General features: G+C 41.4%; 1 protein-coding gene across 4 annotated transcripts; it reads left to right on the top strand.

Annotated features, from left to right (window-relative positions):
- Positions 1 to 4596: 4596 nt before the first annotated feature.
- On the top strand, positions 4597 to 13143 carry LAMTOR3 (late endosomal/lysosomal adaptor, MAPK and MTOR activator 3). 4 transcript variants are annotated; one of them, XM_043512518.1, is made up of 7 exons: positions 4597 to 4713; positions 7291 to 7347; positions 8265 to 8299; positions 9155 to 9213; positions 10185 to 10318; positions 11416 to 11479; positions 12620 to 13143. In XM_043512518.1, the coding sequence occupies exons 2-7, from the start codon at positions 7339 to 7341 to the stop codon at positions 12691 to 12693; spliced, it is 375 nt and encodes a 124-aa protein (XP_043368453.1). In that variant the 5' UTR covers positions 4597 to 4713; positions 7291 to 7338; the 3' UTR covers positions 12694 to 13143. The 4 variants fall into 4 exon arrangements, with proteins under 4 accessions (XP_043368453.1, XP_038254715.1, XP_038254716.1 ...); XM_038398787.2 differs by having other exon boundaries at positions 4702 to 4855; XM_038398788.2 differs by lacking the exon at positions 4597 to 4713 and adding an exon at positions 4759 to 4907.
- Positions 13144 to 15452: the final 2309 nt, after the last annotated feature.

The following is a 15452-nucleotide window of genomic DNA, read 5'->3' as shown; positions in this document are numbered from 1 at the left end:
AGGCAATCTTGCATTATGACACAACTTCATTTCCCTTTTTGAATATGGTATGTAATACATGTATAGTATAATGCAGATCCATTGTCATGACGCATGCACATGCAAATACGAGTATATGCATACACCTATATATCTATTAAAATGCATTTACTGGAAATGGGCCTCAATGGGGAGGGGCAAGTAAGTCATGAACTATCTTGATAAGATCTCTGAGCATTTCAGTCTTTCACCTTCTGCTGTTAACTTGACAGTAATGTTGTTGGCATTGTTAAAAAAAAAAAAAAAAAATTTTTTTTTAAACCATTTGCTTTTTGGGTATTAACCATCATAGCAGAAACATTTATAATCTTATGAAAATGGATAAACTTCCCACAATGCTTGATTATTGTTAATTGACAAATTTTCCATTTTGATCATTCGGAATCTTCACCTTTTCCCTAACTGAGTCAGCCTACCACTTGAACTGTGTGGATTGTAATCCACTGACTAACCACGTAGTAAATTTAGGTTCATGATCATGAACCAACACAAGATTCCCTTTCGTCCATTAAATCTGCATAAGCCATAGAGATGTGTTTTTTTCCACATAGTGGGGTAGAGGAATGAATGAACACAATGATCAGCCCGTCCAGTTTTGGGCACTTAACAGAATAGATGGCTGCATCTATATTTCTAATCCCATCAGTTTAGCTGTAGAAGAGGAAGGGGAGGGGGCACGAACTGATAGGGAAAAACTTGTAGAAGGAAAAAGAAACCCATCTTTTAACTTTCGTGCAGATCTAGTCTGTGTGTTTAAGGGGAAGTAGGTAGAATGAGGCCTCTTGGTATAATCTTTTAGATGACTTTGTAATCTTGAAGGAAAGCTTCAGGTTTCAAGCTCCTTTTTCAGTTTGGTTACTCACTATTAAAGATATGAATTTTTTCCAATATGTTTAAATTTCCTTTTTAAGCATGTTGAACAGAAACATAAATATTCCTTATATTAAGGGTTATGTGAAATGTGGTTTTTAAAGCTTCTTTGCATGTATAATTTCCCTGACACATACATGATTCCTTTTCACTCAATACCAAGGTTTGCTGGTCTTGGGACCACTAGACTTGTGAATCCTGTGTGTGCATGTGTTTAGAGGTGTATATATTTATTTTCCAGCTAATATCTCAAACCTGTGATAGTTTAATATTGTGCCACTGTAAGTTTGCACAGAGTAGAGCTTCCATTAGGAATTAAAATTATCCATCCAATTTTGAGGGTTCTGGTGTCACTGATCTTTAAATGCTTTTTTTCCCTCTTCTCCCCCCAGTATGTGGGTAAGAATTCCCATTACAGAGGGATGGGCAAACTTTTTGGCCCAAGGACCACATCTGGGTCTGGAAATGGTATGGCGGACCATGAATGTTCATGAAATTGGGGGGTCGAGTGCAGGAGGGGGTGAGGGCTCCAGCTGGGGATGCAGGCCAGAAATGAGGAGTTCAGGGTGTGGGGTGGGGCTCAGGACTGGGGTAGGGGGTTGGGGTGCAGGGGTGTATGTGATGGCTCTGGGGTGGAGCTAGGGATGAGGGCTTGGGGGTGCAGGAGGGTGCTTCGGGCTGGGGTTCAGAGGGTGGGAGGGGGATCAGGGCTGAGGCAGGGATACAGGTGCCAAGTGGTACTCACCTCAAGCAGCTCCCAGAAGCAGTGGCATGTCCCCGCTCCAGCTCCTATTCGGAAGCACGGCCAGGCAGCTCTGCATGCTGCTCTGTCCACAGGCACCACCCCGCAGCTCCCATTGGCTGTGGTTCTTGGCCAATGGGAGCTGCGTGGGCAGTATGTGGAGCCTCTTGACTGCCCCTACACGTAGGAGCCAGAGCGGGGACATGCCACTGCTTCTGGGAGGTGCGCGGAGTGAGACAAGCCCCAGACTCCGCTTCCTAGCGGGAGCGCAAGGGCCAGATTAAAACGTCTGGAGGTCCGGCTGTGGCCCCTGGGCTGTAGTTTGTCCACCCTGCATTACAGGGTCCATTTTTAGAAAATTATACCCTTTTGCTCTGCTCAGCAATCTGAAATCTGACAAGGTAAAAAGTATTTCTCAATGTGAAGAAACTGAAATGTGGTTGGAAATGACTTGCATTTCAAATGACATTTCTGAACCAGCTGCTGGTATTGGCTGTTTGGCTCAGTTGTGACTTTTTTATATTTTACAAGTATATGTTGGAGAATATAAAGTCCCTCACTGGCTTTAAAAATCTGAAGGAATTCTAAATGCTTGTTCTTTAGACTTTTAAAAAAACAGTGCGGGAGAGGTTATACAGTTTTTGCAAATCATGTTCAAGACACCTAATAAATTTAATGGAAGGCTTGCAAAAGAAATCCGGTGAAATGAAGGTAATATCTTAACAAAGAAGATCTTATTTTATTTTGTCTAATTTGAAAGCGTTTTCAAGATTTAAAGGTTAAGTTTAAAAAAAAGACTTGTCTGATTTATATCTAATGTAATATTAGACATATCAAAATAAAATTATTTTCAGTGTGAAAATGTGCAAAAATCTTACTTTTTTTACATGTTAAAGAAAACCCCAGGTTGACTAGTCATTCTAGTTCTGTTTTAAATTCAGTGGCTTGCATTTAAAAGGAACAACTATTTCTTTGTGTGATCAGTTCATGTAGATATTGAGAACTAAGATTAGGAACATACTTTATCTTATTCCTTTTTAAGGCAAAGTGTTCTAGCTACTAAAATGTTGTCTAATCTTAAATTATTCTTAAATATTTTGAAAATACTGCTGAATTGTTTTATAAATTGACTTTTCGACACAGCCATTAATTACCAAAAGGAAGACTGCCTTCTTGCAGTAAACTATTTTTCATTTCCCCTGGGAAAAACAACTACTAATCATAAGCAATATTCTGGTGCAACAAAATCCCTTTAACAAATGATTTAGAAGGTGAAAGTAGCAATACCGTACCATCTATTAGTTTGTGGTTATTCTAAATGTAGTTGAGACATTGGGTGACGGTGATACATGCAAACATTAAGAGCTCTGGACTTTGGCAGACCTGAAACAGGTTCTGTGATTTATATCTGCAACCCTAAGCTACTCACTTAAAGTGAAATCCATGCCCCACACTGCAGTCAATGGCAAAATCCCTATTGATTTTAATGGGGCCAAGATTACACTGCTAATCCTGCTCGCAATTATTTGGGTTTATGTATTTGTTACACATGTATCTGAAATCTTATGTCCATTTTTAGTATTAATCTACTACGGTTATATACGTATGATGACTTTTTAAGTAACAGAATTCCTCTTCAAATTGAAAAGATATTGAGTAGCAGAATTACAGGACATACACACACCTCTGGGTGTGGAGGTGGGAATCTGCCTCATCCCTTACAAAGTATTCAAGCCAGGTGGAGATGTAATACAATTGCATGTCTACAGCTTATATAATTAGATGGCACATAAATTGCCTTATATACAAATGAATAAACTGCAGTGTTAAAGGAAATAAGCTAGTCAGAAAAGTGGTGTAAAACTAAAATTCTTCATTTTGGGGAAGATTTTTTCAAAAGATGACTAGATATTTCATTCCGGGGAAGGAGCATATAAATGGCAAAAGTCTAAACTTGTCAAAAGTGACATACTTGAACACAACCCCCGCTTGGATAATATGCCTTCTAGAACTAAAAGAAGAAAATGGTTTTTAAACCTTGGAGAGAAATTCCTAAAAGGATACTAAATGTCCAGTCTTGTTTAATTATATAAAAATCATCAAGTACAGCATTTAACTTCACTCTAATCACTGTTTTTAAAAGTACAGCAATGTGACTTACTAGAACAAATGCTAGGTTTCAGAGTAGCAGCCGTGTTAGTCTGTATTCGCAAAAAGAAAAGGAGGACTTGTGGCACCTTAGAGACTAACAAGGTGCCACAAGTACTCCTTTTCTAGAACAAATGCTGCTTACCTCCTCTATGTATACATAATGGCAAACACAGCAGGTGCTCCTCTGTCACTAATTTTTACTGAACTATCTTTAAAAAACTGCAACTTCGTTGCTCAGTCCCACTGCAGGTGGAAACCCCTCCAACAGGAATAATGGATAAGACATTTGAAAATTGCCCTTTGAATTGCAACTGGCCTGTCCCCCCCCCCCCTCCGGTTAGGGAATGTGAAAACGATTTGGGAGTGCCAGTTATTTTGCTGTTAAAGCATTATTTTTTTTTCCATGTTGGCTGAAAAAATTAGCCGAGGTGTGTGTGGGTCAGGGCCACTACGTGTTACAAGGGGTGGCGGGGTGCCCACTGAAACCCACCCCCCCGACCAATGGGTTAGGGCAGGCGATTCACGGGCAGCCCCCGGCCCTTCGCAGGATTCCTGCCAAGCCGGGGCCAGCAGCTCCCTGCTTACAGATCCCCCTGAAAATTAATGCTGGGGCTCACTGCCCAGCACCCCGCTCTGTGCCCGCGGGCAGGCGCCCCTAGACCACCAGCTCCACCACAGGGCCCGCGGCCCCGAGCCCCAATTGCCCCCGCGGTCCCGCCGCCCGGTGCGGTCACATGACCTCACATTTGCTGTGGGGCGGAAGGAGGCGGAGACGCCACCGTGGCTTCGCCCTTTGCTTGTCCCCTCCCGCTCCCACTAGCGCAGCCCCGTTGCTGCGCTCATTGAGCAGGCGCGGACGGGTGGGCATGCGCATGAGCTACCAGCGAGACGGATCTGACGCTACACCGGAAGTGAGGGCGGCGCGGGAGCGATCGTTTTTTGGGTGGGGAATCATGTGATCGAGGGTTAAAGGGGAAGCGGCGGCTGCTGCTGTCAGCTGGGGTGTTTCTGTGAGGAATTCCGGAAGAAGCGGGCGGCCTGTTGGACCCTGGGGTAAGGGAGGGTGGACCCCCGCCCCGCCCCGCCCCGCCCCCCTCAAGCGGAGGTAGTGTGTTGGGGTAATTGTTATGATAGGGCCTACTGTATTAACACCCCCCCACCCCGTGCTGCGGGGAGTCGAGCGGGAGGGGTCCTGCGGCCGGCCTCCTCTCCGCCCCCCGAAGCCTCCGTCCAGGGGCTGGGGGACTCGGAGCGCCGTGGCAGGGCTGATGGGACAGTTTGGGGGGTGCTGAGCGCCAGAGAACCGGACTGTGACCCCTGGACAGGATGGAAACCGCTTCAAGTCAGGGGGTGCGGCCGCGCCCCTAGTTCCGGCTCCAACCCGCCTTGGGCCAGGGCGCAGCCTAGCCTGTCCTGGGCCGCCCCGTGCACAGCTGCGGGAGCCCGGTGGCCTGTCAGGTGCCAGGGTACAAGCCAAGGAGGGGCCGGGGTTCTCGGCCAGCCAGCCCCGCTCCTTGCCCTGCCATAGCAGCAGGTGGCGGCTGCTCCCCTGCCGGCTGGCTTCCCTCCCGGAGTCCGGGAAAGGCGGGATTTGAGCGCCACCCTCCACCCCTGCAGGAGCAAGCGAAGCTAGACCAGCCGTGACAGGGGCTTGTCCAACCTGTTCTGAAAACCTGCCCTGGGGGACTCCGCAGCCTCCCTTGGAAAGCTGGTCCAGTTCTCCGCTATCCTCGTCGCTAGGAAGTTTTTCCTAGTATTTAACCTAAATCTCACTTGCGGCAGATTAGGCCCATTCCTTCTTCTCCTACTCTTAAATAAAAAGAAAAGGAGGACTTGTGGCACCTTAGAGACTAACAAATTTATTAGAGCATAAGCTTTCGTGAGCTACAGCTCACTTCATCCGACGCGATGAAGTGAGCTGTAGCTCACGAAAGCTTATGCTCTAATAAATTTGTTAGTCTCTAAGGTGCCACAAGTACTCCTTTTCTTTTTGCGAAAACAGACTAGCACTGCTACTCTGAAACCTACTCTTAAATAGACACAGAGAACAAGCAATCCCTCGCCTTCTAACAGCCTTTTACATATTTGATGACTGTTAGCTCCCCCACTCAGTCTCTTCAGACTAAACATCCCCAGTGTTTTTTACCTTGTCTCATAGATCAGGTTTTTTTAACCCTTCTGTCGTTTTTGTTGCTCTTCTTTGGACTCTCTCCATTTTGTTCACGTATTTCCTAAAATGTGGTACCCAAAACTGGACCCAGTACTCCAGCAGAGGCCTCACCAGTGCAGAGTAGACTGGGCCAGTTATCACCCTTGCCTTGCGTCTAATGCTGACAGCAGTCTACACTAGTTGAAACTGCCTTTGGAAGTAGTCCATGCAGAGGGTGTTTCCAGGGGGAAGGTGACAAAGACACAGATGACAGACTGCCTTCATGACCAAAGGAACAGGGTACCTAGGCAACTGAAGAGTCAGTGGGCAGGGTTTGCAACACTAACACCCCTGCTATCTGGACATCCAGAAAGAAACACAGATTCCGGATGGCAAGCTCTGGTAACAAACCACTGGGAGAACTCAATCCAAGGCACAGACAGTGCTTTTATTTACTTCCTCTGCTGTGCTAGTATTACATCTCTCTTATCTGGATTGAGTTAAAGCTGACTGACTCATCCATATATCTCAGTCTGTCTGATGTGGTTCAGTGATTATAGCAGAGGCTTGAAAGAGGTAGCTCTCAGAAAATATCTAGACTAACGGCTGCCTCATGTTATCCCATTGAAACATACAAACTCGCTGGCAGAGTGGCTGTCATGCAGTTTTATTGTGGAGAGTATCCAGGAATAACGTGTACCTACCTTCACCTTACACTCATTCCTCTCTTTAGCTCCCCATCAGCAAGGCCAGGTCTACACTACAAACTTACATCGGTATAACTACGTTGCTCAAGGGTGTGAAAAATCCACATTCCTGAGAGATGTAGTTATACCAACCTAACCCTCGGTGTAGACAGAGCTGTGTCAAGAGTTTCTCCTGCCGACATAGCTGCTACCACTTCTCACGGAGGTGGATGAACTACGTAGACAGTAGAAGCTCTACACCAGCACTACACCAAGTGTAGATCTGCCCTGAGACTCCCTCTACATAGTTTATGCAGCTTTTGACCCATGTTTCCTCCTGAGATGGGTGGGACAGTTGCAACAGGGCTGCTTGTGGGGGAAGGGCCTCTGGGGAAGGGCTTGTGTGTAGCTTGTGGTAAGTCAGTTTCTGTTAAGAGCAGTTTAATGCCAATAATTCACTCTGTTGGGCAGGGTAGCGTGAGCATTCTCCTCTTCACATTGGCACCAGAAGGAGCTGTGGGATGCTGGAAATTAATAGGGATGCTTCTCCCACCTTCTTAATTTTGTGTGAGAGTAAGCAAAAGAGAGAGAGAGAGAGAGAGGGAGGTCATAAAAGCTTCGGTGCATGACTAATGTTGACTCTTATTTTTCAGGAACTTTGACACTACATCTGATAATTTTTTTCCCAAAAGTTTCTAAACATGGCTGACGTAAGTATTTTGAAAAATATTTTCAAACAGAAATGTGTATTTCTTTGTAATTATATGGTTTTGTTTGTTTGTTTTGGGGGGTTGTTTCACTATTTGTGAAAGTTACCAAACAGGAAGAAACTATAGGCCCTGTCCAAAAAAGCTTATTTTACAGCCCCAATCCTGTAAACTGATCCATATGGACACACCCTTATGAAGCCTCAATAAGGTCAGTGGGACTACTGATGTCAGTAAAGTTATGCACGAGCAAAAGTATTTGCAGGACTAAGGCCTGAGAAGACTATAAATACTTGGAAAGGAGAAGAGGCCTGGACTGATTGAGAATGACCTGATTATGCAAAAGGAGAGAGAATCTGCTCTTTGTTCAGTAACTTGTAATGTGGTGATATTTGGAAGACACTAAAACAAAGTTCACATGTGTTTGGGATATGCATTTGTAGCAGCGATTATGTTAAAATGTTCAAGCGCTACGTGTTTAGTGTGTTAACGTGAAACATTATATTTAAAACACTTGGGGAGGACAGAGAAATACAACAATATGCTTGCTGCCACTTCACTAAATGTATTGGATGCATTTTGGTTAGTTAACAAATACCTGTATGTCCATTTTCAGAGCCACTGAAATGAGTGACAGAAGTAAAGGAATAAGTAATACAAGTACTATACATATGCAAATTCTGGAACTCCAGACTATTTTTGTCTACAAGCACCGAAGGGGGGCGGGAAGGGAGTTGGTCAGAGTTATAATTCAAAATACTCCACACAGTGCAATTTAAAAGAAGTGTTTTATGGTAGAATGGAATAGGAATTTTTTAAATGACATGAATGGTTTCTACTGGGATAAAATTGTGAAAGTTTCATACATAGGATTATTTTGAAAAATAAAGCTTATTTCATCCTCTTACGTTCCTTTACAGGAGCTGAAAAGGTTTCTGTACAAAAAATTACCAAGGTAACACTGCTATCATGCTACAGTAAAGTGTTCACTTTGCACTCTGTGCTGCTTCGCAATTAATGTATGTTAATATTTATCTGGATTTTAGTAGACTCTAGTGAAAGTAATCCAACAGACTGTCCATACTGTCTGAACGCTTTTTTAAAAGAATCTATTACGTTTTACACTGTAGGTTCCTATACTCTGAATAATATTTATTTAGCTGCAAAAACCTATCTTTTGGTAACCCAGTTTAATATTAAAGAGACATTTATCTTGAAAATTATTCAACACTGTTATTTCTGAATGAGTTAAGTCAGTTCAGGTGAAAATAACTCAAACCTTTCCATCTGTCCACCCCAAAAGAAGTACAGTTCTCTTCATTTCATTTTAAGGGAATAGTGTTTTTAAAAAAAAAAGGCTCCTGTTCCTGGAATAATTCTTCTCAAATTCAAACAACACTTTGTACTGGCTTTTTGAGGACTTGGTTCATCTTGGTAACTTACAGTTTCTGGTAACTGCAAGCTAGGCTAGGCCAGTCATTAGCAGCACTAAATAATCATGTTCTGGGACTGTGTGCAAATACAGTGACACCTGCACTAAGGACTACTTCCAATAGCAGCCCCCTTACTTAAGCTGAAGGACCTCCACGATTTCCAATTCCAATTCTGTTTCTAGTACAAGTCTGCCTTTGGTCCCTTGGATGATCACATAACAAAAGCTAGTTTAATGGTGGGCACTCCTTGCACTATCACATCTCTCCTTGCTACTTCTGTTTTCACTTTGGTACGTATTTGCTGAATAAAAATGAATCTCGCTGCCAATATTTAAACATGGTAAAAACAACAGTTTTTTTTATTTTGTTTTCTCTAGTGTTGAAGGTCTTCATGCTATTTTAGTGTCAGACAGAGATGGTGTGCCTGTTATCAAAGGTAAATCATAACATCTGATTGTACATCTACTATACAGTAATTGACATCTTTAATTGAAAGACAAAAAAGTGGCTTCCTATTGGAGAGAGAACTCTTCCTCCTGTCTAGCTTTTAGTTTACTAAAAATACTGGAGGTTGATCTAAGCATTAAATCAGACATGCTCAAATTTGGGACATTTTAGCAAGAGAAATTTATTTCTTAAAGGGAGCCCTCCATCTAGGTACGTGTTTAAAACCATAGTCCGTAGGCACCTTACCATGTCATCAGTGAAAAGAGTTGGAATAATGTAAGGAGTTTACATCTTAAAGCTGCTTTCAGATTGGTAGACAACACCAGGATTAGTTGAGCAGAAGTCTTCCCCTAAGACTGATATGACTGAATGCTACCCACGGATAGATGCACCCAACCGCTATCGACTTAATTCTGAATTTGTTTGCATTGGGATTGTGCTATCCTTACCTTACTTTCCAGCACTAGTGTGAGACATCTAGTGCTACAGGCACAGTGGTGTAAGTTAAGAATCTAAAGATTCAGTCATCTGCAGATGGTTTTTATGTCCCATCTCATTTAATGATGCTCAGTAGGAGTTGAATGTATGTGTGAATCTGAAGGCAGATATATGGCATAAGCATGATATGGGTGAAATGCAAATGGGTCTGGCATGCTACTGCAAGTGACACAATAAAACAAAACAGCATCAGCAGAGATCATGGCGCAGTAAACAAGCATATAGAAAATAAGCCATCCTCGGAATATTAGGAAAGGTGGCTGCTGAAGTTATAAAGATATACAGAGTAAAACATTTACATGCGTCTTCCAAAGCACATCAATAAGCATTCATTACTGAGGGAAGGTGGGAAGCAGGGAAGGGCAGTTTGATATGTATGAGATCTGATCTAGTTTACTGTTGCCTCATATGCAGGATGCCTGACCCATATCATATAGGAATGTGAAATATGTTTTGTTCCAGTTGCCAATGATAATGCTCCAGAGCATGCACTTAGACCTGGTTTCTTGTCCACCTTTGCACTTGCGACAGACCAGGGCAGCAAACTAGGGCTTTCAAAAAACAAGAGTATCATCTGTTACTACAACACATACCAGGTAAGGGTCTATTGGCCAGAGCTAGTCCTATATGACTTTTTTTTTTTTTTTAACTGTGCTGGCTTTCCACTGGGGACTGATTATATTTAGATGTGTATTTTATTTCCTAAAATATGTAAGAGCTGGTTATGCCGAATTTTTGCAATATTCATTGAAATTAGCTTTTGTTTTCCAGCATCAATAACGAGTTACTGGTTCAGTGCAGTACTTCAAGCTCAGTGTGTTCTCCAGCAGATGGTGTCGTTGCAAGTCTCTAATATCTACCATTCTAAATTTGTGGTTTATTGCTGATAATTTAAAAATATTTCTTTTGAAAAACAAAATGCTCATATTTATATACATGTGATCAGTGATACTGCTGAACAAGCTGGGGCTTCTGTCCACTTTTAAACTGTGTAACCATTAAATTAAAGGACATTTACATAAAACAATTCACAGTTTATAAACTTTGGTGTTGTTTTTCATGTGTCTACTGAAATCCATCACCCTTCAACAGATTCACACTCCTGCTCAGTTCACAGTGGATTGATGAGCAGAATTTACAGAAGAGCGTTAGGCTTTTTTCATTTGTTTGCATTAACTGTTTAGATTGCTGTATTCAGCTTTGTTTGATGGAAAGTAAATGTAAAAAAGTAGCTGTTTGACCCTGACAGCATTGGCCTGACATTCTTTTGACCCTACTACTGTATGTTCAGCATTTCTGAATTCTTCATGAATATCTGGGCAATAATATCTCCTTCCCTTGAATAGTTTTTTTTTAATCATGTAACAAGAGGGAGGAAATAACATACACTACAGCTTTTAAAATTGGTTAGATTTCACAATGTGTAACATACTGTACATATCTGTGAGACAGCAATCCCATTTTGTGGCTATCTCTGTTAGCACCTTTGAACTCTGAATCTTTAAAACCTGTACATAAAACCCAGTCCTTATTCCTATTTATAATTTAAATTGATGGGACCAGTTGCATGAGTAAGGACTGCAGGATTAGGGAATGAGTATAACAGATTTCACACTGTTTTTCTAACAAGCAGTATATTTATTTTTTTTGTTTGTTTTTGTTTCTGAGGAACTTTTGTTTTTATGTTTTTAAGGTGGTCCAGTTCAATCGGTTACCTTTGGTAGTAAGTTTCATTGCTAGCAGCAATGCCAATACCGGTACGTTTTCATTATCAGTAACTTCCTAAACTGTTATGACTAGAATTATATGTTTTCAATAAGACTTAAAATAATTCATTTGAAAAATATGAGTTACATAAGCTTAGGTCAGTTTATTCATTACAAAACTGCATATTAGCTTGTCACCAGCATGGAATCTGATTAAAAGGGTGTCATGATTGATTGGAAAAAAGTAAGTCCCAAAGGGGGCTAATATTTGAAACTTTTGAAAATAGCAGTTTGGCAAAATTTTCAAAAATGCCTATCTTTCTTAGAAGCAATTAATTTTCCTACCTGTTCTAATAATGCATTACCTTAAACAGGATGTGAACCTCACGTATTTGGAAAATGCTCTGGTAATGACCCCACGATACAAACAGTTGACAATCTTTCTTCTCCCTCAATGCCCACAAAAAGTGAACCAAACATGAAAACAAAAACCTCTGTTATTCCGTCCTCCTTCAGTGTCTAGTCTTCACTTTTGTCTGTTAGATGCTAAGGTCTGCAGGGAAGGTACTGTCTTGTCTTATGTCTTGAACAGCTTCATACATTAGTGCTTAATACTTTTTGCTAGTGATGATACAGATGATGTAACAAAGAATCTGCAGGCCAGATTTTGCCCTCTGTTGACCAGTGCAACACCTTGTCTCAAAATTATGCCCTATAGGTATGCAGGACTCTGAGTTTGACACTCCAATATGTCCATCTGGCTCTCCGCTTGTTCCAGAGGAAATCCTCTCTTGTAGTGTCATTGTTCTGACTTTCCAACATACACATTCTCCCAATACTCCCTAGAGCCTGCATGGTGTGGAAGCAATGCTGCAGGTGCCAGTAAAGAGGAAGACTGTGCTTGCATTGGCTCTGTTCCTGTTTTGGGGGTCTTTCCTGCCCCATTTTGCTCTTATTTGATTCCCCATCTGTGCTTCAAAGAGGAAGAGACCAGAGGACACTGAATTACAGTGGCAATTGCTGGTTGCCACTGTGACTAGCTCTCATATGCTGCTTCCTTGCAGCATGAGAAGCTGAAGTGAAATCAGTTTTGTTTTAATAAACACTTCCATTATTATTGACTGCTTTGGAGAGAGGCTTCATGGATACTGTGTAGTGTAACTATTTTGTATCTCTTCTTTATTGTTACAGGATTGATCATCAGCTTAGAGAAGGAGCTTGCTCCCTTGTTTGAAGAGTTGAGGCAGGTTGTAGAGGTTTCTTAACCTGATGGTGTCATCAAAGAGCAGCATCTCTTCGCTACCCAATGGGACATAAAGATTCAATAATTCTCAGCCCACAAAATAACAAATGTTTGAGAGGAAATATCACTTCCCCATATTGTACTCAATAAGATTAAACTTGTACATAGTGCTGAATCGGAAATGAGATACTAGTGTGTTGTAGACAGACTCTTTCGCCATGTGTCTTATATTGTGCAGTACTGGAGAGACCACCAAATGGCTCCAGTGGAGCCCTTACTAAGGATCAGGTTTAACAGAGTTGACCAGTATCCGCGTACTGTCGGTCCAGATAAGTGACCCACAGCTGCCTTGCTGTACAGGGAATGAAGCATTGAGTAGGGTTTACCTAACTCTGACTAGCCACCACTACATAGTGGGGAAGTAGAATTAATTTTCATTGTCCTGTAATGAATGCTTCATTGCTTGTGCTAGCATACATTCTCTTTTTCCTGGCAGTCCTAGCAGTACAATCAATACCTATCCCTTGTTTGTTTGTTTATTGTGATGCGTTGGTAAAGGAATACTACTAATCTGAATGTGAGCTTCCTTGGTATAGGAGAAGGATGCTGCTATTTCTATATAAGTTACAGCTTCAAGTGTTTTCCTTATTACTGGGTACAAGTGCCCAATCGGTGTTGCACTTTCTTGTATTTCTTTTGTACAGTTTAGGTGTGATACCCATGTTTGTCTTTTATTCTGGTATTTGTGGCTATGTTAGTGGTAACACTTGACCTGCTCATTTATGTTTAGGTTTTCCTAAGTAAATGTCTAAATAAAACAATATTTTTTAAAAAATGTTGTAGCCTGATCCATTTTTATAACTGTTCTAAAATATTGCTGGTAAACCTACTCTTTCATGCAGATAACTGTCTCCCTTGTTGCTTTGTAAATGTACAACAACTTGGAGAATTTATGGGCTGAAAAATAACCTGTGTAAATCTCATCTGGGTCTTATTTTTTAATTTCTACATTTTTATAAAAACTCACATCATTTGCTGTCAAATGTCAACCTCTAGAAGTTGATTTTCTGGAAGTAAAAACACTTGGGGGCCATATAATACCTTTTTTAGAGCAAAACTTCAGAGTTTGGTGTGGGATTTCTGATTTAAAATAGATAGCACGGATTTCCCTTGGTAACCATTACTAAAATTCCACCTCAAAATTGAGGATGGGCTGTGGGGACACTTTCTGCCTCAAACAACAACAAAAAATCCCATCTTACCAGTTAGACCTTGTATCCCTCAGCCCACTGCCTCTTCAGTTACCTGAGAAGAAAAAGATAGGCTTTACAGCATATTTCCAACGTGAACACATTTGGGTTCTAGTCTATGGGATTGTGAACTCTTCAGTTGAAGAATCTTTACAGAGACTGCCTTGCCAGCTGTCTCTTCCACTTAAATCAAGAGGCTCCAGCTTGTGCTAATTGTAACTGCTGAAGTATCACATGGAAGAGGCAGTTTTTCAGATAATCTAGTCCCAAAACATCTGCATTTTTAATACAATAAGGCAAACACTTCAAATTCCATCTAGAAATTTATCAGCCAGTGTAGACCCCTGATCAACCAGTGTAGCATCCTGTCTGTGTGAAGCTCCATTTGAAAAGCAGCAAGCTGTATTTTAACCTGGCTTCAGTTTGCGATGGTTTGTTTGAGAGAGGTAGTGTATAATACATTTTGTTTCCAGTATTCTGTAACTGGCCTGTTCTCATGGGAAGAAGCTCTGATTGTGAGATGATTTGACTTCACATAGGATTTTCCATCCATTAGTAGAGAGGCGTGACGATTGTTAGCTTACCAACAGGGTTGTACCCGATATTTCTACTCTATTGCAGTTACCTTGTTATTTCTTTGGGAGGAAAAAGGAGATGCAAATCATTACTTTATAAAACTTTGTTGCATTTGAACACCATTCTGCTAACTTCCTTGACTGCAGGCATCACAATCTAAGTTTTAAAATAGTACCTTTTTAATAGTATGGTGAAACTGTATTTACTCAGACATCTTAAAATATTTAATCTATACAAAATTCATCAAATAATGTGAACATCTAAGTTACAACAAAATACTATTCCTGTAATTACAACTCTGAATTCTTCCTCTATCATAATAGAGTCCCTTCTTTTTCCAGGCTTAGCTGCCTTTTCTATGTGAAGAGAGGCAGCTATGGAAAATTAAACTGGTTGGTGTGCTTTTTTTTTAATGCCACAGCAGTTTATATGGTGGGAGAACATAACATGGCCTTGTGTAATGTAAAACATTTTTGAGCAGGTACAACTCAAGCTAATTTGATATTTAAAAATAAATTCATGATCCCTTCTTTCTTTGTCCAGAGAGCTGCCAAATGTTTTACAATTGATGTCCAGAATATAACTTGTCTTATCCCCTCACCCCTGTCCCCTAAAACACACAAACCTAGTCAACTAAAATTAATAGCTTCTGCCTGTATACTCTCAATACTAACCAAGGAAAAGATCATTTAGATAAAGATAGCAGATGCGGCTAGCAGAAATGCATAAAATTTAATGATCGTCTTCATGTGGGTAAGTGACAGGCACTTGATTGTGCTAGAATTCCACTAAAAAGCTCTTGGTCCAACTGGGACCAAGGGCTTTGCTGGTTGTAGAGCATTCTGTCCTCATTCCCTGGGTGTGTATGGCTACTCCTTCATGGGGCGTACTGGGAATGGAGACGCTGGGGTCCAACTGCCCTGTGCCCTTATCACCCCAATGTATAAATAAGGAT

This window comes from Dermochelys coriacea, chromosome 4 (assembly GCF_009764565.3).
Source record: "Dermochelys coriacea isolate rDerCor1 chromosome 4, rDerCor1.pri.v4, whole genome shotgun sequence".
Classification (NCBI taxonomy): domain Eukaryota; kingdom Metazoa; phylum Chordata; order Testudines; family Dermochelyidae; genus Dermochelys; species Dermochelys coriacea.
This window is presented reverse-complemented; position numbering and strand designations above follow the sequence as displayed.